The sequence below is a fragment of the Cyprinodon tularosa genome, unplaced genomic scaffold, assembly GCF_016077235.1.
Source record: "Cyprinodon tularosa strain WSP-4 unplaced genomic scaffold, ASM1607723v1 ctg881, whole genome shotgun sequence".
NCBI classification, from domain to species: Eukaryota; Metazoa; Chordata; class Actinopteri; order Cyprinodontiformes; family Cyprinodontidae; genus Cyprinodon; species Cyprinodon tularosa.
In genome coordinates this window covers 88608-113174 of record NW_024039653.1, presented here as the reverse complement: position 1 = coordinate 113174, position 24567 = coordinate 88608, and the positions used below count along the sequence as shown (strand labels likewise).

Genomic DNA, 24567 nt, shown 5'->3' with positions numbered 1-24567 from the left:
TGGTCCAAAGTCATGTTCTCTGATGAAAGTAAATTTTGCATTTCCTTTGGAAATCAAGGTCCCAGAGTCTGGAGGAAAAGAAGAGAGGCACTTCATCCACGTTGCTTGAAGTCCAGTGTAAAGTTTCCACAGTCAGTGATGGTTTGGGGTGCCATGTCATCTGCTGGTGTTGGTCCATTGTGTTTTCTGAGGTCCAGGGTCAACGCAGCCACATACCAGGAAGTTTTAGAGCACTTCATGCTTCCTGCAGCTGACCAACTTTTTGGAGATGCAGATTTCATTTTCCAACAGGACTTGGCACCTGCACACAGTGCCAAAGCTACCAGTACCTGGTTGAAGGACCATGGTATCCCTGTTCTTAATTGGCCAGCAAACTCTCCTGACCTTAACCCCATAGAAAATCTATGGGGTATTGTGAAGAAGAAGATGCAATACACCAGACCCAACAATTCAGAAGAGCTAAAAGCCACTATTAGAGCAACCTGGGCTATCATAACACCTGAGCAGTGCCACAGACTGATCGACTCCATGCCACGCCGCATTGCTGCAGTAATACAGGCCAAAGGAGGCCCAACTAAATACTGAGTGCTGTACATGCTCATACTTTTCATGTTCATACTTTTCAGTTGGCCAACATTTCTATAAATCCTTTGTTTTTATTGGTCTTCAGTAATATTCTAATTTTCTGATATGATGAATTTGAGATTTTCATTTGTTGTCATTTGTAATCATCAAAATTAAACTAAATAAACATCTGAAATATATGAGTTTGTATGTAATGTATGAATATAATATACAAGTTTCACTTTTTAAATGGAATTACTGAAATCAATCTACTTTTTCATGATATTCTAATTTTATGACCAGCACCTGTAGAAAGAGAGCTAATACCACTTAAGGAGCTGAATTTATAAAAAAAAACTAACCTGCATGATACGAGCCGCTGTGGTGATGAATGCACCGTTGGCAGGCTTAGGCTGCATGTTACTAGGTTAGCAGATGCTTTATTACAGTGTAAATCTTAGAGCCTTATTAAGAAATGTAAACTGAGGTGTGTGGTCAACAGGCCTTGGTAGTGTAATTTGAAGAAATTGGTTGACTTTGGGTCATAGCTACAAGCCATACTGCACAATGAATGAGTGTGCGTAAGGAAGAGGCTTTTATTTTGTAGGGTCCCTTTAGTCTTATTTTGAAAGTCTATCATGGATGTGTTGGAAGGGAAGGGTCATGCCCAGCAGTGATATAGAATCCATTTCTAAATATGAAATCACTGGTTTTCCATGTTATTAGGTGAATAGATAATGTATTAGAGCATAAATGGGAGACTTTTATCGTGAAATTCGCTCTGGGGTATGTTGTGAAAAGGTCCCTAGAGTCTAATAGAATCAAGCTGGTAGAGTTTGGGTCATAATGCTGAGCCATTTGCATCAATTAATAGGCGAGTATAACATGGAGGCTTTTATTTTGTAGGGTCACTGGAGTCTTATTTTGAAAGTCTAGCAGGGTTGTGTGTTGAGAAAAGGATCAGACCCAGCAATGATACTTGATGACTTCCAATCGTTAAATCACTCTTTTCCCCTGTTATTAGGGCAGTAGATGAAGTGGCAATGGGAGGCTTTTATTTTGAAATTTTCTGTGGGGTGTGTTTTGAAAAGCCCCCTAGAGTCTAATTTTTAAAAAGTGGTTGAGTTTGGGTTATAATGTTCAGCCATATACTGGGAAAAAAATATGAGTTTAATGTAGGGGCTTTTATTTTGTAGGGTCCCCGGCATCTTATTTTGAAAGTCTATCAGGGTTGCGTGTGAAGGGAAGGGTCATGGTCAGTAGTCATATTGTATCCACTTCCTAATGTTAAATCAGTGTTGTCTCCCTGCATTAGATTAAAATGTGCTGTTTAAAGTGGTGGAGGTAAAATCCTTTGAAGCACGGTTACCTTGACAACGTTAACGAGCCTGTCAGTGACAGAGAGACATGCGCATCACTTTCGTTCCTTCGTTCTCAGGCTTTTTTGAATGGGAATAGCAGCTCCGAACAAACAAGTGCTGAAGACAAACCGTAAATGGTATCTCAAAATTTCTTTCAGTCTAAGCGACGGCTATCCTTTGTCTCCAATTGGGGTAACTTTCATGGATGTAGCTCATTCACAGCCTTAATGGGAAGGAGAAATATAAAGGTTTATAAATCCTGCTGGTCTCATTGAATAACATGCAGCACAATGGTAGAGCAGAACTCTCAAAAGCAAAACTTTCCCTCCGAACAAATGAGTGGTGAGCCAAAACCGTATTAGGTATTCAAAAAATTCTTTCACCGTGAGCGTCAGCCATCTTTGGACTACAACTGGTGTAACTTTCATATTTCTACAATATTTCGTCTAGGCGTGGTGATGATGTAAAAAAGTGTATAATTGTCAAAATCTTGATTTTGGGGTTCGGACAGATTTGTTACCCCCGAACAAACCTTTTTCCTAGCCAAACAATAAAAGATATCGACACACTTCCTTCAATGTGAGTGCTAAGAAGGTTTGAGGAACAACTTCCACAAGGCTCGTGTTGCTACGTCAAACGGTTCCCGAATGGAAGCGATACGAAAAAGTCTGTTTTTTTTTATTTTCAGTTCGGATTTTCAGAGAGCTCTCATTGGATTTCTATTGGAGAAGTGTGGACTTCTTCGTGGTCTGGGCCAAACTGTCGGAAAACCGTAAATGCCACACAAATGAGGGTTACATTTCCTGAATGCTGACAAAAATCCCTACGTTTTGATGTAAAATTTATCTAGATAGAGTAAAAAATGAGCGAGTGAGTTGAAGCTGTTCGGCATGAGTGAAATGTTTGAAAACGCTAGAGTGGCACACTCTAGCAGCTGAACATTCCGTCCATAGACTTCCATTATAAATTTGAAAATCTGTAAAAAATGTTTAAAAGTTTAAAGCTTCACTGAAGCAAAACTGTAAAAGTTAGCAGAAAGCAGAGTTAAACAGTAATAGCAGAAAGATACGGAAACATTTTAAAAGTTGAATGGTGTTTCTAGCTGAAAGTATGCTGAAGTAGTTAAAGGTCAAAGATGATGAAGGTTTAGTTGAATTTTGCTGAAATCTAAGAATTCTACATGCATTTCAATGGGACAAAAAAAAAAAACGCAGAAAAAGCTGAATATCGCGAAAACTACAAAAAATATCTTTACCAAAAGACATAGCAGAATTCTCCTGAACAAGCTGAACGTTTTGATACCAAAATTGTTGAAATCAGTTGAAAACTGCGGGACTAGTTAGAGTCAGAAAAATTAAAAGTGAAAAACAATAAGTGGGAATGCATAAGCATTCCCACTTGATTAGTTTAAACCAGAGTCTAACCTTTGGTTTGAAGCGGGGATGACAGAACTGGTTCTGTGGTGGCTGGGTTGGGTTTGGTTCGGCTGGAGGTCAGTGTTGGAGCCCTGTCTGCGGTGCTGGATCCCAGGCTACCCTTCGGATGGTTTTTACCCGGTTGGGCTCATGGCACCGGGGCCGCCGGGGTTCCAGCTGTAGGTAACTGACTAATTATCATGGTGGTTCTTGTTGTTCTGGAGCCCGGACCGTAATGATATGGAAATCCGTCTGGAGCTGCGGCTGTGCTAAACTGGCAGCTAGCTAGGCTTCGTTGTTTTATGAAATAAAATATTTCTTAGAAAATAAACGATGCTTTAATCAGCTCTATTGAATCCAACTGAAGCTGTGAGAGCAGGACCTATGATGATAGAATCTGATGTGATCCAAACATAGTTCGGTTTGGACGCCATAGATTGGCCAGTTGATTTTTGTCTGATCTTTTTCTTTCCGGATTGAAATTTGATGCCAAACCTTCAGATAATTAAACATTCCTTTCTTGTCTCTAAGCCATTCCTAAAACAGACCACTGTAATGACGTTTAAATTAACCTTTCAGAGCGCTTTACGATGCATGAAGTAGTGGTTCTATACACGGGTCCGCCTCAGGACGTTTGACTGACGTCACAGCTGGGTTTGGTCATGTGACTGAGGCGCCTAGCATGCTGTAAAATCCTCTTGATTTTTACCACTTGGAGCATTTTTAGCGCTATTTAGACCGCATAGAGAAGAAAGGATCATCTACCATCACCATAAAACTGCTCCTTTCTATTTGAGCTTTAAGGTGGTAGAAGGTCCACTGTGTTCCTTCCTCCGTGAGTCTCTGGAGGTTCAGGTCCGAGTCCAGATCTAGAGCCTGATTACTGCTTTCTACCTGGATTAGCTGAAGCTGGGTGCTAACTCTGAAACACTATTCCCTAATTTCTATGCAGGAAGGATGAGCATCTGCAGCCACGCTGGTTTGCAGGTGAGCTGCTGAGGTAGCTAGGGTTGACAAAAGTATCGATACTCAAAAAAAGTATCGATACTGAAATGTTGTATCCGGATACAATACTCGTTTTTAAAAGTATCGATACAGTGCCACCACCAGTGGCACCTAAGCAGTCATTCATCTAAAGTGCAGAATAGAGGACAATGCACTTTCAGAACACTGTGTGATTGAATAATTCTGTGCACTTTTTAGTCTCAGACTTTTTTTTTTGTAACATGTGCAGCTGCTGTGATTATTTTTGTTTCTTAACTGGTTTGGCTAGTGTCATTGTTATGTGTGCAAAGCATAACCAAGGAAGGAACACTTAAAGCTACAGTGTGTAATAATTACAGGCATATAAAGTCAGAAATTTAATATATTATACATAACTATGTTATTTATCATCACCTATGAGCTCAGCCTTTTAACCATAATATTTGCGCTGCCTTAGAATTCGTTATTTATAATTACATAGGAGCGGGTCTCGCAGCCATGGAGGCTGACATCTTTGCGCTACGGCAAGCGCAGAGGCAACAAACTAGCGATTGCGAGATCTCCCATGACGCTCAAAAATAACTACGGCAAGTTGAGAGAGATGAACTGAGACGGTACTGAACAGTAGATGGCAGTATTATGCCTGAGAAGCGTTTAGTCTGCCTGAAACCAAAGAAGAAGAAGAAGCAGGTATACTGCGCATCAGTAACAAGAAAGGTGAACAAAGGCGGCAGGCGTGAGTGACTTTGCAAACTGTTTGGCACTGTGTGGCCAAACATCAGACGAATGGAGGATCATGCCTACTCTGTATCACAACGAAAAGCGGCGGACACCGAACCCCCGTCATCTAAGAAGCGGAAACACGACGAGAATAAACGCAAGCGTGACAAGAAACGACAAAAAACACGGATCAACATTGGCACGGCATTTACACGATGGAAGTCATTGATGGAGGAAAAAGGTTTTCAAAGTGACGCTCAAGTTGCCAGTTTTCTCTTGGACAGGTAATTAATCCTACACACACAATTGTCTAATATCACTGCAGTTTTTGGAGTACAGGATGCTCAGACCTGTCTAAAACAATAACATGCTGCGGCGTGATGATGCTGTTCCTCTCCAGTATACTTATTCAGCAACGTCCCTGACGTTTCATAGGTAATGATTCAGTAATTTTCTGTAAAATAATTTTCTGGATATTTACCTCGGTTACTTCTCTCCGGCTCCTTTGGAGATCTTCAAGCGTTTCCTCCTCTGCTCTCACCCCGCTGGCACCCCTCTCTCGCCTGGCCCTAGCTGCACGGCCTCCCTGCCTTCGCCCTCGTCCTCTCCCTCTTCCTCGCGTTGTAACCCCCGTGCCACCAAAATGACTTGGACTCTGTAAACGGGGAATATATATTCTTCCAGCGAACACAATCTCGCTGTTAAACTAATGACTACAATTCCTTCGTCTGTTTATATCACCATGCAAAGCAGCTCACCAAAACGTCACAACGATGTAGAAAAAATAACGGGTATATTTATTATCTTAAGTCTACATGAAATCTATACCCTACACAGACTAATGAAATACTATCTGTAAAATTATCTATGTAAACAAACCTCATCACTTGAGAGGGTAGGTGATGCGGACGTCGTGGAAGAAATTTTGTCCCGTAACGCTCGCCGTACTGTTGGGGGGGAGAAGCGGTGGGGGGGAGATGTTCATGTTGCTGCGGTCTGCAGTCTGACCGCTAGATGTCGCTGAAAATTACACACTGTAGCTTTAATTTAAATTTTTTACGTTTTTTATCAATCTTGCTTAATATTGTGCCCAGCATACAACTTTTATTGTATTTATCTATTGTATTTTATTTATTAATTAAAATATTTCTGTAGAATTTTGTAGTCTTTGTTTTTATCCTTGTGGTATCGAAAATGGTATCGAGTATCGAATATTTTCCTTAGTATCGATATCGAGTTGAAAAGTTTAGTATCGTGACAACCCTAGAGGTAGCTGCATTCTCCTGGGCTCTCTGACCTCCATATTGGTTGTTTCTGGCTCCAGCGGCGCCGCCTTACCTTCCATGTTGCCGTTATTTTGAAGCTTCTCCTCCTTGCAGGTCCTGCAGTAGTTCGGAGAGGCGTAGCGGCTGCAGAGGCTGAAGGTTCAAATTAAACCAGCCTCTGCTTTTCAGCAATGATGCTTATTTTCTGCTATTTTTCTGATCAATAATTGTTTTCTGCTCCACCTCATGTTTTTCTGCTTCACATATTGATCCCTGCGTTTGGATTTCTTGGTGTTTATTTATTGTTTTGTCTTCTGATGAATATCTGTGTTAGAAAATCGCTTTGTTAAAAAATTAGCGTTTCATCTTTTTAAACAACAAAAGCCAAACACCTTTTTAACGAAAGGGACGGATTAGATCTTCCTCTATGGGATGTTTGTGTAAAATGATGGAACAGTAAACCATTATTTCCAGACTAATCGGAGGTCTGATAGCCGCCGCCGTCGCTCTAAATGTTTCTGATAATGAGAACGTGACCTCATCAGCACTTACTGTTCCTGGGGGACGGTGATTTTATCTCAATTAAACATTGACATTGTTTGTAGCAGTCTTATAAAAACTCTTTAGAGAAAAAAAAATCAGAATCGGTACGTAAATCATTGAATGATCGATCAGGAAACTGCAGTTAATTGATTAGGAAAAGAGAAAAAATGTTGGAAGCCTGCAGTGTTTGTTCTTACATCCATATTTAAAACAGGAACTGTTTCTGTGTCATCGGAGATATTCCAGACGTGTGGAGGTCACTGGTGACGCTGCTGTGAGGACCAGATCATTTGCTTCTTTTTCTAACGAATTAAACAACCCTTTATTGTTTTCTTTGTCTTCTGAGATCAGTGTCTGGAGTCAGCAGGTCCAGGAGCCGTAACTCACATTTTCACGTCTCCATGCACATCATATGATGGTTCTGTTCAGCAGGTCTATAGTAGATCTGATCTGAGTGCAGAGCGCGTCTCACTTTCTCCAGAAAAAGGTGGAATCAAACAGAGGAGCTGCTAAATCGAAGCTTTGTCCTTATATTATTGGCCTGTTCTTGGTGTGAACTTTCAGCTAACATTCGCTAACATTGGGATGCCTTCATTAAAGCCGTTTGTTTATCAGGTCTGCAGATTTTCTTTGTTGTTCCAAGAATCAATCCTTCTTAAAGTAGCAGACTTCAATAGATGTTTTAAACGAAACGAAACCAAGTAGGAATTGATCTGCTGACGACTTCTAAACCTGGAAAACTGCAGCTTGGCCTTCAATACTGAAGTCTGTCCCTGCAGGCCACAACTGGAACAAAGCTGTTCAGAATAATCAGTTTAAAATCATTTAAAGAAAAGCTGATTTCTGAGTTATTCTAGTAAATGTCAGTCTGGATAAATGTGACATTTACTACCACAATCAGGCTGTAAAGGGTTAAAATGTCATCCTTGTAGTTTTTTTCTGTTTATTGGTAAACATGACCTTCCATGGCTTCTGCTCCTCTGAACCCAAACGGATCGGCCATCTCCAGGCGTTATTTGTGGAGCAGAGCTGTGCTGAGGTCTGGCTCCTTCTGCTATATAATTAAGTTGGAGCTAAAGTTAAGCAAACTGTGATTAGCTTTAACAAGCATCACTTTACTCCGTCCACGCCTCAGAGCTGCAGTCCTCTACCTGCCCAGGTGCTCTTAGTTCAGGTTTGGAACAGCGACCTGATGGACGCTCATAGCAACATAGAGCTATGGAAATAAGAATGTGTGGAAATGTTTTCTTCTTTAATCTGTTCTGTAATGAGTCTCTCTAAATATTAGCATTACCTGGTGGGACATAGAGGAGTCAGACTCCCTGCCAGGATGGTGAAGGATGTCGCAAGACTGGAGACCCTCTGGAGAGCAGGTCATGTTGTCGACTGATAGATCTTTTGTTTCTAGATTTCAGCAGAAACCGGGCCACCTGCATCGTTGTAGCAATCTGTCATAGAGAAATACCAGCTGTGCTTCTGCCATCAACACCTTTGTTTCTAGATGTTGGAGATTGGCCTGTTTTTCAGTGTAGTCCTGTTTCTCTGACTGTGACTAACTGGATGTGCTCTCTTCATCCTCTGACATGGGAGCTGGCTCGGAGCTCGTCTGCCTGGCTGTGTGTTTCCTGGACATGCCGCCTTTTACAGTTGCCTTTTGTATCTATCCTTATATTTCTATTTCTGCTTCTGTCTCCTTGAACCCCAGTCACCCTCAGCAGATGGCCGCTCACACTGAGCCTGGTTCTGCTGGAGGTTCTTCCTGTTAAAGGGAGTTTTTTCTCTCCACTGTCGCTACAAGCATGCTTAGTGTGAGGGATTGCTGAAGAGTCAATGAGTCGATGCAATCAGCTGGTTTTCCTTAGATAGAAAACTTTGAATCAATCTTCAAACTGAATTGAAATGAAGCTAGCAGGGACGACAGACCCGCTGGCTATAATAAGTAATATTATATAAAGTTGAAAATTATTTTTAAAAATTGGATCGGAAGCGAAGGTTAAAGGGTATCTCTAAAGGGAAAAACTTTTATTGTTTGTTCTCTCATTAGTAAGACGTGTGGACTGATGGGGGTGGGGGTGATGGTGGTGGGGGGTTAGAAACTAATTTTCCAGAGTGCTCTCAGTCGTTCCTCTTGCTGTGAAATGTGAGAGGCTTTATGTGCTCCTGTGGGTTAGTATATGTTTGTGTCTCACATACACCCTGCCAGGATGGTAAAGCTACACTGGGCTTAGCTTCACGCTCTTCATTACCATAGACCAGAGAGGGAGAGACACCTGAAGTATCCATGGGGAAGATCCAGGTTTGGGATCTGAAAGTCCAAGCTCAGTGATTAGATCATCCTTCCCAGCTCCAGGCTCTGCAGTAACAACAGCAACTCTTCCTGGTTTTTCTCTAACAGAAGGATTAATAGATCAGAAATGTTGATTCGTTCAGTTTATGGTTTGTTCAGTTAATGGTTCGTTTAGTTGTTGGCTTTTTCAGTTGTTGGTTTGTTCAATTGTTGGTTTGTTCAATTGTTGGTTTGTTCAGTTGTTGGCCTGTTCAGTTGTTGGTTTGTTTGAGTTGTTGGTTTGTTGGTTTGTTTGGTTGTTGTTGGTTTATTTGGTTGTGGTTGATTTGTTTGGTGGTTGTTGGTTTGTTTAGTTGTTACTTTATTCAGTTGTTGGTTTGTTCAGCTGCTACTTTGTTCAGTTGTTACTTTATTCAGCTGTTGGTTTGTTTAGCTGTTGGTTTGTTTAGCTGTTGGTATACGATTATTGGCAGATGCTTTGGTTTGCTTAGTTGTTGCTTTGTTTAGTTTTTGGTTCGTTTAGTTGTTGGTATACCATTGTTGACAGAGGCTTTGGTTTGTTGTTGCCTTGTGTAGTTGTTGGTTTGGCTAGTTGGTGGCCTGTTCAGTTGGTGGCCTGTTCAGTTGTTGGACTGTTCAGTTGTTAGACTGTTCAGTTGTTGGTTCATTCAGTTGTTGGTTCGTTCAGTTGTTGGTTCGCTCAGTTGTTGGTTCGCTCAGTTGTTGGTTCGCTCAGTTGTAGGTTTGCTCAGTTGTTGATTGGTTCAGTTTATGATTCGTTCAGTTTATGATTCGTTCAGTTTATGGTTTGTTCAGTTAATGGTTTGTTCAGTTAATGGTTTCGTTTAGTTGTTGGCTTTTTCAGTTGTTGGTTTGTTCAATTGTTGGTTTGTTCAATTGTTGGTTTGTTCAGTTGTTGGTTTGTTCAGTTGTTGGCCTGTTCAGTTGTTGGCCTGTTCAGTTGTTGGCCTGTTTAGTTTTTGCCTTGTTTAGTTGTTGCCTTGTTTGGTTGTTGGTTTTTTCGGCTGTTGGCCTGTTAAGTTGTTGGTTTGGTCAGTTGTTGGCCTGTTCAGCTTTTTGCTTGGTCAGTTGTTGGCCTGTTCAGTTGTTGGTTTGTTCGGCCGTTGGCCTGTTAAGTTGTTGGCCTGTTTAGTTTTTGCCTTGTTTAGTTGTTGCCTTGTTTGGTTGTTGGTTTTTTCGGCTGTTGGCCTGTTAAGTTGTTGGTTTGGTCAGTTGTTGGCCTGTTCAGCTTTTTGCTTGGTCAGTTGTTGGTTTGTTTACTTGTTGGTTTGTTTAGTTGTTGGCCTTTTTAGTTGTTGCCTTGTTTAGTTGTTGGTTTTTTTAGTTTTTGCCTTGTTTAGTTGTTGGCCTGTTAAGTTGTTGGCCTGTTGTTGGTTTGTTTAGTTGTTGCCTTGATCAGTTGTTGCCTGTAAACCTGTTCAGATTTGCTGTAGATTATACAACAGGATTCAATCCAGACTATATTTCTATCAAATTTAAGAAATGTAGATTTCTGTGTAGCTTTTGGTCACTAGTCAGATGCTGTTGAGCAATTTGGAGACAAGCTGATATTTTTTCAAAGATGGTGGTCCTTTCTTTATCCCTGCACAGGACAGGGCGATTAATAAAATCCATGCATGCGTTGTGCAACATGAGCTGCCGTGCAGCGTGGGCCAGACGGGGGGATTTTCCCATCCTGCCCTAGATTTCCAAACGATTGTCTCCATACAAGCGGGCTATTATTGGAGCCGTATTTCCAGGAGAGGCGAACTGAGAGCGGAAAAAGGAAGGAAAACGATGGGGGGGGGGGCATTCTGTGGTTTCTCTGCTGCCTTTTACCCTCCCCAAATACCAACAGCTCAGTGTCTGAGGATGATGATGCTGTGGGCTTCAGGAGGAGCAGTTTAGACCCTGAGTCGGTCGGTTCTGAGCCTGAAGGTTGGCTGGTCTCCAGCTGCAGATGGAGGAGATGGCTGAGGAGCGAACTAAAATGCCTCGCCGCTGCTCGCCGTCCCTCCTCTTCCAGACCCGCTGGGAGCCATCGCCTCAGCTGCTCTGCTCCTCTTCCTCTCTCCTTCGCATTACTTGCGTCCCAGTGATTCTGCACAACAGAGCCACTCTTCCCGCCGCAGCGGCTCTGCTGCTGAGAGCCCCATCTCTCCTGGTTCTGGTTCTGCAAACATGTTTGGTTTGCTCTGGATGAGATCACATCTTCTCTGCGCTGATGTCATGGTTCATCCCTGCAGACGGTTCCTTCACCACGGAAACACGGCAGCTTGGCTGAACTCTGCCTGTTGATATGAGGACTGTTTGGAGATGGTTGCTCTCTGCAGAGCATTGACCTACTTAGACTGACGGGTGGAACCAGACTAAACAGCAGGCAGAGGCCGAACTCCTCACGTTAGCTCACTGATCTTCATCATCCTGTGTTTTTAGCCTAAACTCCATCAAACAGGAGACGTATCTCACCTCCAGCAAACCAACACCTTTCTGAGAGGTTTAGGAAGGAGTGAGAAAGTAGTGATTCAGGAACGACAAAACACTGAGCTAATGTAACATTTGGATGATTTACAGCAATTTCTACCTAAAAGTGGTGTAAAAACTGCTTTACTGCAGCTGTTAGTCCAAACCTGCAGATCTGGATGCTGAGGATGACGGCTAGCTGGTTACCTAGCTAGACGAGCCCCTGAGCTGAAAGCAGTTACCATAGCAACCAGAATTTTTGTTTTTTCTTATCACCTGGTTGGGATGTCTAATTTCCAGGCTTTACATTTTAATGATTGGAGTTCTGCATTTTTTTATGATCACTTTGTAGAACGTCAATGTCTAAATGTAAAGAGCTTTATTAATATATAATAATAAAGATGGATTGTTATTATTAATGCAGAAGAGATACGGGATCTTTTTTTAAAGTCGATACTGATTTATTTTTTGCTTAATTTCTTCGATTAATAATAACTTGTTAGCTCTGCTGATTAGCAGCGGAGTCGATGAGCTACAGGCTCCGGGCCTCCAGCGGCTGTCAGGGGACTTTAGAGCGGAGCTTATTGGAAAGAGAGGAAGGCTTTGTTCTGTCTTTACTCTCAGCTGATATGGAGTCAATTCTGTTCCGTTATTTTACCAGCAAAGAACACCATTTGTAAATGTAAAAAAAGGAAATCCAGAAATGAAACATTGAAAAAAAAATTTCATTAAGAAAAAAAAAAGTTTTTCGGGGTAACTTTGCTGTTTTCTCAGGCTTTTAAAATGTATTAAACACATTTTTTTGTGTTTTTATTTTCATTTTTATTTTGCTGCTGCTGCTGCTTCTGTTCTGGAAGCCTCCATGTTTCCTGCTGCAGTATTTACAGGCAGATTTGGCTGCTCTCTCCTCTCTAGTTGGCTGCTCTGATGCTTCGTGCTCATTGGCTCCCAGCTCCCTCCGGTTCAGCCAGCCAGAACCCGGCTGCTCATCTGATGGTGACAGGCAGATTATCCTCCACCGCAGCACTAAAAGCAGAACCAGAACGGCCATCAGGGTCAGAACTCTTTCCTGATCATCAGCCTGATTTTAAGCTCTAATTCTGAACCAGTGGTGAGGGTGACCCGATGATGCTCTGGATCCGGGTCTCTTTGGACCTTCCACCATGCCTAGAACCACCGCAGTTAGAATATAGAACCTCAGACCTACTGTAGAAGCTTTATGGAGTGAATTTTGTTCCGTTATTGTTGCAAATAACACAAATGGACATTTGAAGTTTTAATCCCAAAATAAAACTCGTAATTTTGGTCATCTGAGTGTGATGCAGCAAAGGATTGTAGGTGTTTAACTGAAGCAGGTGTTTGATGGTTTCCAAATAGAAGGAAAATGGGATCCATGTCAATAAATGTCGTCCATTTTAATACCTTGATCATTGGTTAGGAACCTGCCACAGATCCAAAACACTTCCCACATTTCGTGCTCCTTTTGACCTTCTGGACGCAGATGTTCTGGTTCTCCGCAGCTTTTCAGTCCTTCCCTGGTTCCACGGGAGGGTTGGAAGTGGCAGCAGATTCACAACTCCAGTTACCATGGTAACAGACTGATCCACAGATCCTGCTTGCTGTGTGTTATTGTCATCTGAGAAGCCTGATCAGCACGGGCCTCAGGTTCTGGTTCTGCTGCCTGAAGGGTCCGACTGGTTCCAATTGTCTGAATCCGTCATCATCGCCTGATGCTTTGGAAGGAGAGCAACGGCCTCCACAACTGCCCTGCCCCCACCTGTTGCTGGGCACTGCTGACCAAATGGGTTAATGTCACTAATGTTAATCATTAGAGCCTAAATAGAGCAGATGGTGGCGTTGGAAGAAGGCGCTCTGAGATTTTGCTCAAGAGACTAAAGGCAGGGAAATAATGGCGGTAAGGTTTGAATGGAAGTGGTGGACTTTTTCACTTATTGTCTTCCTCTGATTGCGTTTAGTTCTCATCTGTCAGAACAGCTGATTAAAGACGGGATTATCAGAAATGTTCTGCTGTCTTTTTCAGGTGTATGGAGTGGATTTTGTTCCATTATTGTTGCAGCATAGGAACTTTTTGTAAATGGAAAATGAAGGAAATGTAAACCACAAATGCAGCTTTGAAAAGTGTTTTAATCTAAAAAAGTTTGTTTTCTAACATTTTATTTATTTCAAATGTTTTTGAAATGTATTTTAACAGATTTTCAAACTTATTTTTCAAAATAACTTAAGATTTTTCTGATTTTTATTCCATTTATTTTATTATTACATATATCATCTTGTATTAAAAGTTTTATTCAAATTTCACTTCTTAGATTGACTTTTATGAATTTCATTCTTTTCAAATCAGTTTTTCCAGACCTGATTCTCAGTCCTTCTGGGGGCGGGGTTTCCTCTGCTGCGAGGAGTGATGACGCATCTCTATTGGTCACCTGGTGCGTTTGGATTGGACTGGAAATGTGATCCAGAAAATGCAATTTGAAAAGAAAAAACAATTGATACAAAAAAAGTGAAAATGTATAATGTATTTTTCACATATTTATTATTTCATATCTTTTTTTTTAAAGACTATAAAAAAAATCTGAGAAAATTGCAAAAATACCATTTTTAATTCAAATGTTTTATAAAATTTGATTGCTATTTACAACACCTGCTCTTTGCTTGAACAAATAATGGAGCAGAATTAACTCCATAGTGCCCTGGATGCTCACTGTAATAATCCATAAATCAGGCTGTTCCAGCTTAATTGGGATTTAATCTGATGAAAACGATCAAACGATCTACAGACTCTGATTTAGCTGAACAATAGTTAAAATATGACCTTAAATTAAGGTTGCTGAATTCATGTGAAACATTAATAATAAACAATGAACTTTGTTTGTTCAGGAGGCATTTTGTTAGTTAATAGTGGAGGTTTGGATGGATGGCAGCAGCGGCAAACAAAGAGCGCTCGTTCGCTCAGATGACTGCAGCAAAGCATCATGGGAGGAGGGGCTGATTGAGGAGAGATGCACTCGTTGATCCCTTCTCTGCTCTGTGTTCCTCTCTGCCTGCAGAGGAGGATGGAACAGGAGCTGATGATGCTCCCAGAGGGGGCGGAGTCTAAAAGAGACTGCATGGAGAGTGGTGGTTCTGATGGTATGGACCTCAGGTGGTTCTGATGGACCTGAGGTGGTTCTGATGGACCTCAGGTGGTTCTGATGGTTTGGACCTCAGGTGGTTCTGATGGTATGGACCTCAGGTGGTTCTGATGGACCTGAGGTGGTTCTGATGGACCTCAGGTGGTTCTGATGGTATGGACCTCAGGTGGTTCTGATGGACCTGAGGTGGTTCTGATGGACCTCAGGTGGTTCTGATGGTTTGGACCTCACACTAACCAATCTTCATCACTGTAACCTGTCCATCTCTTCCTCCCTAGGTTGTGTTTTTCCTCCTCAGCGGTCCTGCTCTCTGATTGGCTGTCCCTCTGTGCTCTGTCCAGGTGTACGTGGAGTTCGATGACCAGGAGTGGGAGAAGAGGGAGTGGGTGAAGGTCTACGAGGATTTCCAGCTGTTTCTCCTGGAGCACCAGCTGGTCTGGGCCAGGAGGAAAGAAGGAGGAGCTGGAGGCCTTCTGCAGGGAGCCACGGCCAAACACGTCCAATGGCCAGCACTGGTAAGACTTCCTTCAGCCGTGTCACTAAGCTGCTACCGGGGGATGGTTGTTATCCTTCTGTGTGTTAGAGGCGACCTTTGACCCCTCCATCACTATATAGTGGACCTCATAGTGAACTCTGTTAGCTGACCTTTCAGATCACTGCTTTCCACTCGCTGTTGCTCATGTGACTCCGTCTCCCTGCGTGCTGCCTACGCCATCTTTGTTATTTCTCATCTCCAAAACATATCCCATGATGCTTTGCCAGGGGAGCTCTATTGGCAAAGCATCATGGGATATGTTTACTCGCCTAATGACCATGGATGATCACTACTTTACAAGGTAGGTTGTGGGGAGTTCTGAGTCCACTTCTTTTTCATCCAGTAGACATTTGGACACTCCTATAAAAGGCGGAACCCTTATAGCGCTCTAAGGAGGGGTCAGGGGTCAGGGTGCATTCAGCCTTGTTTCCAGTTCTGAAGGTTCTAAAGGTTTTGCTGCCTTGCTGAACCTCCTGAGGATGTTTGCTGCTTTTGGTTTTCTGCTTCTCCTGGACTCTCTGCTGGGAGAACCGGCAGTCAGTGGAGTAGGTGTGATTGAGCAGAGACTCATCTGGTTTATGTACAAGAAGAACAGGCTCCTATTTCTGCTGAAGGTCTGTAGCTCAATTCCTACGGCTGCTGACACTGTAGCTTCCCAGTTGCTGTTCAGACGTCTGATGCTACGTTCAGACCCACAGCGCTGGAAGCGACAAAGAAGCTTCTATTTCATCCCTACTGACCGCCAGAGGCGGTGCTTCAAGCACTGAATGATCATTCTTGCGCATGCGCAGGTCGAGTATTAATGACAACAAAGTCAGCTGTGACCTGCCGGGGACCCACGTGACTCTATATAGTCACGTGGCACCCGGCAATCAATCCCTTTTGTTCTTCTCGCGCGCAGGTGTGTTGAGTACCGGAGTGTGGTCGTGTGAAGCTGGTTGCTTCTGTGTATACCACTAGTTTCCTGGCTGCTTGTTGCTGGTAGCCTCGTGACCGGGTTTGGTCGGAGCTGCGGGTAAGTCTCGCCCTCCAGGGGCTGCACAAGCTGCTTTCACCTTACCAGATCTGCGGTGACTGGTAAGTTTTCGTTCTTTTCTCAGCAGTAGTTTACTGTTCGCTTTGATTTGCCATGTTAATTTTGTGGCTCTTTTGACTCACGGTAGCGTTTCTGCTCGCGCTGAGTTGTTTTCAGTTTGTTTGCCTAAGCCCACCAGTAGCGTTTCTGCTCGCGTTGGGTTCTTCTATAGTTTGTTTATCTACACTCACCAGTGGCGTTTCTGCTCGCGCTGAGTTGTTTTCAGTTTGTTTGCCTAAGCCCACCAGTAGCGTTTCTGCTCGCGTTGGGTTCTTCTATAGTTTGTTTGCCTAAACTCACCAGTGGCGTCTCTGCTCGTGCTGAGTTCATCTTTAGTTAATAATCGATTTGCTAGTGGCGTTTCTGCTCACGCTGAGTTTGGAATCTCTGCGGGGGTTTTCCTACAACGAGTCGCCAGTAGCGTTTCCTGCTCGTGTTGACTTGTCCTTGGTAGCAGGCTGATCACGCCTTTCAGCAGTATGATGCTGGATAATTTATGTTGCTCGACCTGTCTGGCTCCACTTCAGCCGGATGACAGGCATGACTTGTGTCCCTCCTGCCTCGGTGTGGAACATCTCCGGGAGACGCTGTCAGATGACGCTTGCCCCAACTGTCGCGTCATGCCCCGGTCGGTCAGACTGGATCGGTTGGCTGCACTGGAGCAGCCTACCGACTGGGCGAGCGCTTCGCCGCGTGCTCGTTTGCCGATGGAGAAAGCGGTGTGCAAACGATCTACTGTGGCTGCACCTTCGGTACCGACGAAGCGTGCTAGACGGACCGATGCAGGGAGGTTGCCAGAGTGGATCATCTCACTACTGAGCTGGCCCAAATGAAAGCCCTCCTCCAGTCCTTTCAGACTGCTGGTGATCGCGGCACGGCTCTCCCTACCGAGCAGGATGAAACGTCAGTCAATGACGACGATGCTGTTTCTGTGGCGGCCTCTGGCACCCATTTCTGTGAGGACCTTCCGGAGCTGGGCTCCGGGGCCTCTGGGTCGGACTCCATTGCCTCCCAGGAGGATACGGGGGAGTCTGTGACATCCGCTATTCGAACGGCTCTTGCCCGTTTACAGATTAGTGTTCCTCAGGCCCAGCCTGCGGCTTCCAGCGCCTTCTTTAGGCGCAGTAGGTCAGAGACTGCCTTTGTGGTTCCTCCCTCGGCGGAGTATGTGCGGGAACTGCATGCTTGCTGGTCAGACACCAAGGCGTTTTCACGTCTGACGACGGATGGCAGGGTCCTGGCAGCTATGCAGGAGGCACCCAAGGTTGGCTTGGGGCAGATGCCAGCGGTGGAACCGGGCATTGCCTCTCTTATAATCCCGCCTGATGAGGCCTTGCGGCCCAATGCCCGTTGTCCGCGTCCTCAGTGCCGTATTACCGACGACCTTCTCTGTAAGGCCTATGACTCTGGGGCCCGCATGGGCCAGATTGGGAACTCTCTCTCCCATCTTATGCTGGCCCTGTCTTCCTCCTTGGAATCTGTTCCGCTGGATCATGCCACGCAAGGCCTGGTTGATGCATCTCTGCAGGCCTTTGCTCTTATGACGAGGGAACTTGGACGCACACTCTCCACACTGGTTCATGCTCGCCGCCAGGTCTGGTTGGCGCAGTCACCACTAACTGAGCCTTGTAGGAGGACCCTCCGGGCCCTGCCTGTGGTCCCGGGGGAGCTTTTTGGTTCAGCGGCACTGGACGCCTTGGACCGTACGGCTCAGGCCTCTAGAACGAGGCAACAGCTGGCAGGGCTTCACAGACGTGATCGCCAGCCAGTAAGCACCTGGGCAGCTGCGGGTCCTTCACGGAGGTCCTTAGTGCCTTCTCCTTCTCCCACTGAGCCCCAGGGTCTGTTACCAGGTCAGAGATCGGTCCGGGGACCTGCTCTAGATCGGAGGAACAGAGCTCGAGACCAGGCTGGGACGAGGTCCTTTCATCCCTTTCGAGCCGCGCAGTCTGGCCGGCGTCCTCCCGGGCCTTCGAAGGGCCGGGGGACCCGCAGATGATGCCTTAGGGCCGGCGGTCGGTTATTTTTCCCCGGGACAGCTCAGCTTCTGGGCTGCCCACACCCCGGACTTGTGGGTGTTGTCCACCCTGTCCCGGGGGTACCGTCTTCAATTCCGCCGCCGGCCACCTATCCCTGGCCGGGTCAGGATGACTGTGATCCACGACCCGGTGAAGGCACAGGCACTGAACCAAGAAATCTGCACCTTGCTGGCCAAGGGTGCTATAGTGCCTGTGGACCCCCTGCTGGATCCAGGGGGCTTTTATTCCACGTATTTTCTGGTTCCGAAGAAGACCGGGGGCCTGCGTCCAGTCTTGGACCTCAGAGGCCTGAATGTGTACTTGAAGGCCATGCCCTTTCATATGCTGACCACCAAGGAAGTGTTGCAGGCGATTTCCCCGGGCGATTGGTTCACTTCCATAGATCTCAGGGATGCTTATTTTCACGTTCCGATCGCTCCGCCCCATTGGCGGTTTCTTCGTTTTGCTTTTCAAGGGAGGCATTTCCAGTTCAGGGTCCTCCCGTTCGGACTTTCACTGTCCCCCAGGGTGTTCACCCGATGTGTTGCAGCGGCCCTCTCTCCTCTGCAGGCACAGGGATTGAGGATCCTCCCATATCTGGACGACTGGCTCATTTGTGCCGCGACGTGGGACCAGGCGGTTCGAGATACTCGGTTAGTGCTCCATCATGTGGGATGCTTGGGCTTGCAGGTGAACATGGAGAAAAGCAGTCTGACCCCCTCACAGGAGACTGTCTTCCTGGGCATTGCCATGGATTCCATCTCAATGACTGCTTGCCCGTCACCCCAGCGGGTGGACAGCATATTGAGCGTGCTCCCGGAATTCAGGCGCGGCATGGCGCTGCCTCTTGTGCGGTATCTTCGACTCTTGGGCATGCTTACAGCTGCGTCCGCCGTAGTGCCCTTGGGGCTGCTGTCATTGCGGCCCCTCCAGATGTGGTTGAACAGCTTGAATCTGGATCCCACACGGAACACTCATCGTCTCCGAAGACTTCGGGTGGGGCCTCAGTGTCTTCAGTCTCTGTCCCAATGGAGGGTGAGGTTGTTTATGACCACAGGGGTCCCGCTCGGTTCCCTCCCGTGTCGTCGGGAAGTTGTGTTTACAGATGCATCCTCCACGGGCTGGGGTGCAACCTGGCGGGGTCAAATGGCACAGGGGACATGGTCCCAGCGGCAGGGCAGGGAACACATCAATGTCCTGGAGTTACAGGCTGTGCTTCTGGCTCTTCAGAGCTTTCTTCCAGGCTTGCGGGGGAAGCACGTGCTGGTGAGGTCAGACAACACCACAGTGGTCTTTCACATCAACCACCAGGGGGGCACGAGGTCAAGGAAACTGTTGTGCTTGACTCAACGGCTTCTGACCTGGGCAGCTCCACGCATAGCCAGCCTCAGAGCAGCCTACATCCCAGGGCCGGAGAACGTGCCAGCAGATTTTCTATCCCGTCAGAAGCCGCTTCCAGGGGAGTGGAAGCTTCACCAAGAGGTGGTGGAGTGCATCTGGAAGGTCTTTGGCAGGGCGGACGTGGACCTCTTTGCCTCAAGGGACGCATTTCACTGTCCCCTTTGGTTCTCGTTGGACAACAGCAGCCCTCTGGGCCACGATGCTCTGGCACACGACTGGCCCAGGACCCTCCTTTATGCCTTTCCGCCATTCAGCCTACTTTTTCAGACTCTCCTCAGGGTACGTCAGGAGGGGCACAGGGTCCTGCTGGTGGCCCCCTACTGGCCAGCGAGGACTTGGTTTCCTCTACTGTGCGAGCTCAGCTCCGGCTCGCCAATGCGTCTCCCCTCCAGGAGAGACCTTCTTTCCCAGATGGGGGGTCAGATCTTGCACCCCGAACCGGACCGGCTCCAGCTCTGGATTTGGCCCCTGCAAGGCCGGGGTCCACCTTCTCAAGATACACTGGGTCCATAGGGCATACAATGGCTAATGCATGGGCGCCGTCCACGCGAGCTGTCTATGCTAACAAGTGGACGGTCTTTGCGACCTGGTGCCGTGATAGAGGGCAGGACCCGGTGCAGTGCTCAGTTTCTGACATACTGACCTTCCTGCAGGCATTGCTGGATCAAGGACGGTCCCCATCTACCTTAAAGGTGTATGTGGCTGCCATTTCCTGTTGGCATGTTGGGCTGAATGGTTGTTCTGTGGGCCGAGACAAGGATGTTGTACTGTTTTTAAGAGGTGCTCGGCGTTTGCTCCCACCCAACCGCCCTGTGGCACCGGCGTGGGACCTTTCTCTTGTGCTTGAGGCTCTTCGGTCCCTCCCATTTGAGCCCCTGGCGTCGGCGGACCTCAAATGGCTCTCACTGAAGACTGCGTTCCTTTTAGCTATGGTTTCCGCAAAACGTGTAGGGGAGTTACAGGCTCTCTCGATAGCCGAACCCTGCTGCCGGTGGAATCCTGATGGCTCAGGCGTTACACTGTGGGCTGATGTAGCATTTATTCCTAAGGTATCACTGCCAGCAGGCAGCACCCAGCCTCTCCATCTTGCCCGGTTTGACTCCGGAAGTCCCTCTGAACCACTGTGTCCTGTCCGTGCCCTTGAGACATACATCAATGCCACGGCATCCTTCCGAAAGACAAATAGCCTTTTTGTTTGCTACGCTGGCTCACGGAAAGGTCAGGCACTTTCTAAGCAGCGACTTGCACACTGGGTTGTGGATTTGATCTCCAAGGCTTATGCCTTGCAGGACCGGCCACTGCCGGCGGGAGTGAAATGCCACTCTACAAGGGGCATGTCGACATCGTTTGCTGCTATGACTGGGGTGCCATTGGATGTTATATGTCGTGCGGCCTCCTGGAAGTCACCTAGTACCTTTACTCGGTTCTACAGGGTGAATGTGGCTGCGCCCCATCCGCTTCAGGGAATCCTCGAGCAGCATGCCTCTACATCACATTAGGTGGGTGGTGTAGTCGTTGTTCCTTGAATGTTGCTGATTCCTCGTGACCTTGTTGATATGAGTCATCCAGTGCTTGAAGCACCGCCTCTGGCGGTCAGTAGGGATGAAATAGAACGAAAGTTACTACCGTAACTACGGTTCTATGAATCCCGGATGACCGCCAGAGTGCTTGGTCCCTCGGAATCTCTGCTTTCGCGAGAAGATTGAGGGATTGATTGCCGGGTGCCACGTGACTATATAGAGTCACGTGGGTCCCCGGCAGGTCACAGCTGACTTTGTTGTCATTAATACTCGACCTGCGCATGCGCAAGAATGATCATTCAGTGCTTGAAGCACCGCCTCTGGCGGTCATCCGGGATTCATAGAACCGTAGTTACGGTAGTAACTTTCGTTCTGCTGCTTCATCTCTGATCGGCATTAAGGTCAGACGTCCAGTAAAGTGTGTCCAGATGCTTCTGATGCTTCTGCTGCTCCTGTGTTCAATGCCAGAGAGCAGCTTTGCTATATTTGCTGTGATCAGCGGGTAAAAAGTAGTTTGAATCTATGTTGAAATGAGAAAGTCCTCCTGAAAACATGGTCTGTGCAGTCAGTTCCTCCAGATTAACATCCTGCCTTCAAAGATTATTTCTCTGTGGGAGCCGCTCAGACCCCCACATACCGGCGGTGCGCTGTCACTGGGAATCCCCAGCAGCAGCTGCCTCAGACCCGCTTGCCTCTTGGGGGTTTTCCCCTACTGTTGGTGGCGGCTGGAAGTAGATGTTAGCGTTTTTCAGGTCTGTGCTACAAACTGCAGGCAGCAGGATAATAAAAGTGAACATATTTTGCCGGCAGGTTTCTACATTTTAAGTTAATTTAGGTGTTAATAAACAGTTTCAGAGGAGTGATCATAGTGCTCTGCATCAGCAGTGCTGTGTCTGTCTCCCTGCCAGCTCCCAGATTAGCTTCTCTGATTGGTTGATGCGGCGCGTCCAGCAGCTAAAGTTCAATGTTTCCAGCAGCTGCTGCTTGTGAAGCGCGTCACAAGCCTCAGATGCTCAGACGCGCGTGCGTCGCTGCTCCTGCTGCTCTAGACACTGCAGGACCTTTTGCTGCACCTTGATGTGCTTCAACCATTTACTTTGCATGGAAACCAGCTCCTTCTGCTGCCTCTAGTGTGTGCAGCCTGAATGTAACATTAGAGGGAATTGCTGCCAGCTTGGCCATTTAAGGCTTTATATGTGAGAAGGAGGATTTTCAATTCTATTCTAGATTTATCAGGGAGCCAATGAAGAGAAGCCAGGATAGGAGAGATATGATCTCTCTTTTTCATTTTCATCAGAACTCTGGCTGCAGCATTTTGGATCAGCTGAAGGCTTTTAACTACAGTTAGTGGACTTCCTGATAGTTAAAGAGTATATCTGATCTCCAACCATCCAGATCTTGGTCCCTCACACAGCCATAACTTCTGCTAAAAGCTCATAGGTCCCTGAATAAAGACACCTGTCCACATCCTCAAAGAGTCAGACTCCAAACTAAAATGTTTCTGAAACCAAAGAGTTGCTGAAGGACAAAGGGAGAACATGATGGACCTGCACCAGGCTGGGAAGAGAGGATCTAAACCAGGAAGCAGGTTGGAGTTAAGATATCAACCACTGATGGTCTTCCTCCAAAATGATCAGGGGAGCTTAGAGAACAGCAGATGGATGAGCTGCAACCAAAGGAATAATAGGTCAGAAAAAAATCCATGGATCCTGCAGGGCCAGGTGTGTGTCCCCCTTGAATGTGTCCAGGCCCGTCTGATGCTCACCAGGAGGCAGATGGAGGATCCAGAGGAGGGTTGGGAGAACATCATGTGGTCAGGTGGAACCAAGATCAAACTTTCTGGCCCAAACAGAACTTGATGTGTTTGGAGGAAGAAGAATGTTGAGCTGCATCCTAAGAGCAGCTCGCCTGCTGTGAAGCATGGGTGTGGAAGCATCATGCTCTGGGCTGATTGGGACAGCAAGACTGATATGTGAATTAACATGGATCAAAATGAACAGAGATTTTAGGCCCTAACCTCCTTCCTTCACGGAGAAAATTGAAGATTGAAGGTGGCGGGGTCTTCCAGCACGACGATGATCTAAAGACATTGCTTCGCCAATCAGGGAGGGGCCCCCGTTAAAAGCATTTCAAGGGTCTGGAGCGGCCCAGCCGGTCTCCAGACCTCAACCCCATAGACAACCCTGAAAGCTGATTGGGTGTTTAACCTTTAGCTCTTCTTAAACATCTGTAATCGTCTCCAACTTCTGGTCCTGGGTTTTTCCTATGGAAGTAAATATGTGCCATCAGAATTTGAATAAAAAATACCTCTGAAATTTGAATGTTGTATATTAGTGCTTACTTTTTCAGTATTAAAATAAATTCAGAATATATTTTTAACTTAAAAAAATTCAATGTCATTATTTGTACATAAAAAAAAAAAATTCAGTGTAATTTTTTTTTTACATGGTTGCAATTTTCAGTTATTAAAAAAATTCACATTCCTATTTCAAAGTGATCAAATTTTCAATATACATATTTTTCACAGTTAAAATTTTCAGTGTTAAAAATTCAGCATATAAAAAATTCAACTTTTCAAAATTCAAATGCAATATTTTCGTTGTCTTCCAATTCAACTTGCTCAAATTCACTGTCTCAAATTCAGCGTCTAAAAATTCGCTGTAAAAATGGCCAAGGTTACTTCAGGTCACAGACATTAGCAATGGATGTCCGATTCCAACATCCACCTAATCACCTGACACAACCGTCATATTGAAGAAGTACCAGTATCACCCAGGCTGGCGACCATGGAGGCGAACTCAAACCCAGCGGTGAGTTTAATGCTTTCATATTTCTGTACTATATATTATTTTGCGCTTGAAGTTTGATACATTATCTTAAAGCCTGATTTAAAACTCTGGTTTGGGCCGTTGTTAATCTTACACCGTGTAGTGCCGGCATATTACTTCTCGCTACCTCCGAGCACACACCCCCCCCCCCCCCTCCCAATGTCCCCCGTTTTATTTCAAAAAGAAATACCACTTTTCCAGGCAGTCTTAGTAAAGTCGTATTTTTTCAGGAGATGCTACCGCTAATGTAGTAAGCTAATATGGCTGCCTTGTGTGCTTCAAAGAGGGGCTGTGAACAGTTCCGACCCCACTCTGATCAGCTACTGTATTGTTAGGTGACTTCATTGATGAATTAATTAAGAAATTTATTGTCATTACAACATCATTCAAAATACCAGTTAACTACCAAATTGTAGATTTATTTGTGCTTGATATA

At 45.7% G+C, this 24567-nt stretch overlaps 1 protein-coding gene across 1 annotated transcript in view; it reads left to right on the top strand.

Moving 5' to 3' along the window:
* LOC119775618 (probable JmjC domain-containing histone demethylation protein 2C) overlaps positions 1-15365 on the top strand; it is a 42535-nt gene extending 27170 nt beyond the window's left edge. Inside the window, exon 2 of the mRNA XM_038273665.1 lies at positions 15096-15365. Within this exon, the coding sequence (XP_038129593.1) occupies positions 15096-15350 (255 nt within the window). The 3' untranslated portion in view covers positions 15351-15365. The remainder of the gene's footprint in view (positions 1-15095) is intronic.
* The last annotated feature ends 9202 nt before the right edge of the window (positions 15366-24567 follow it).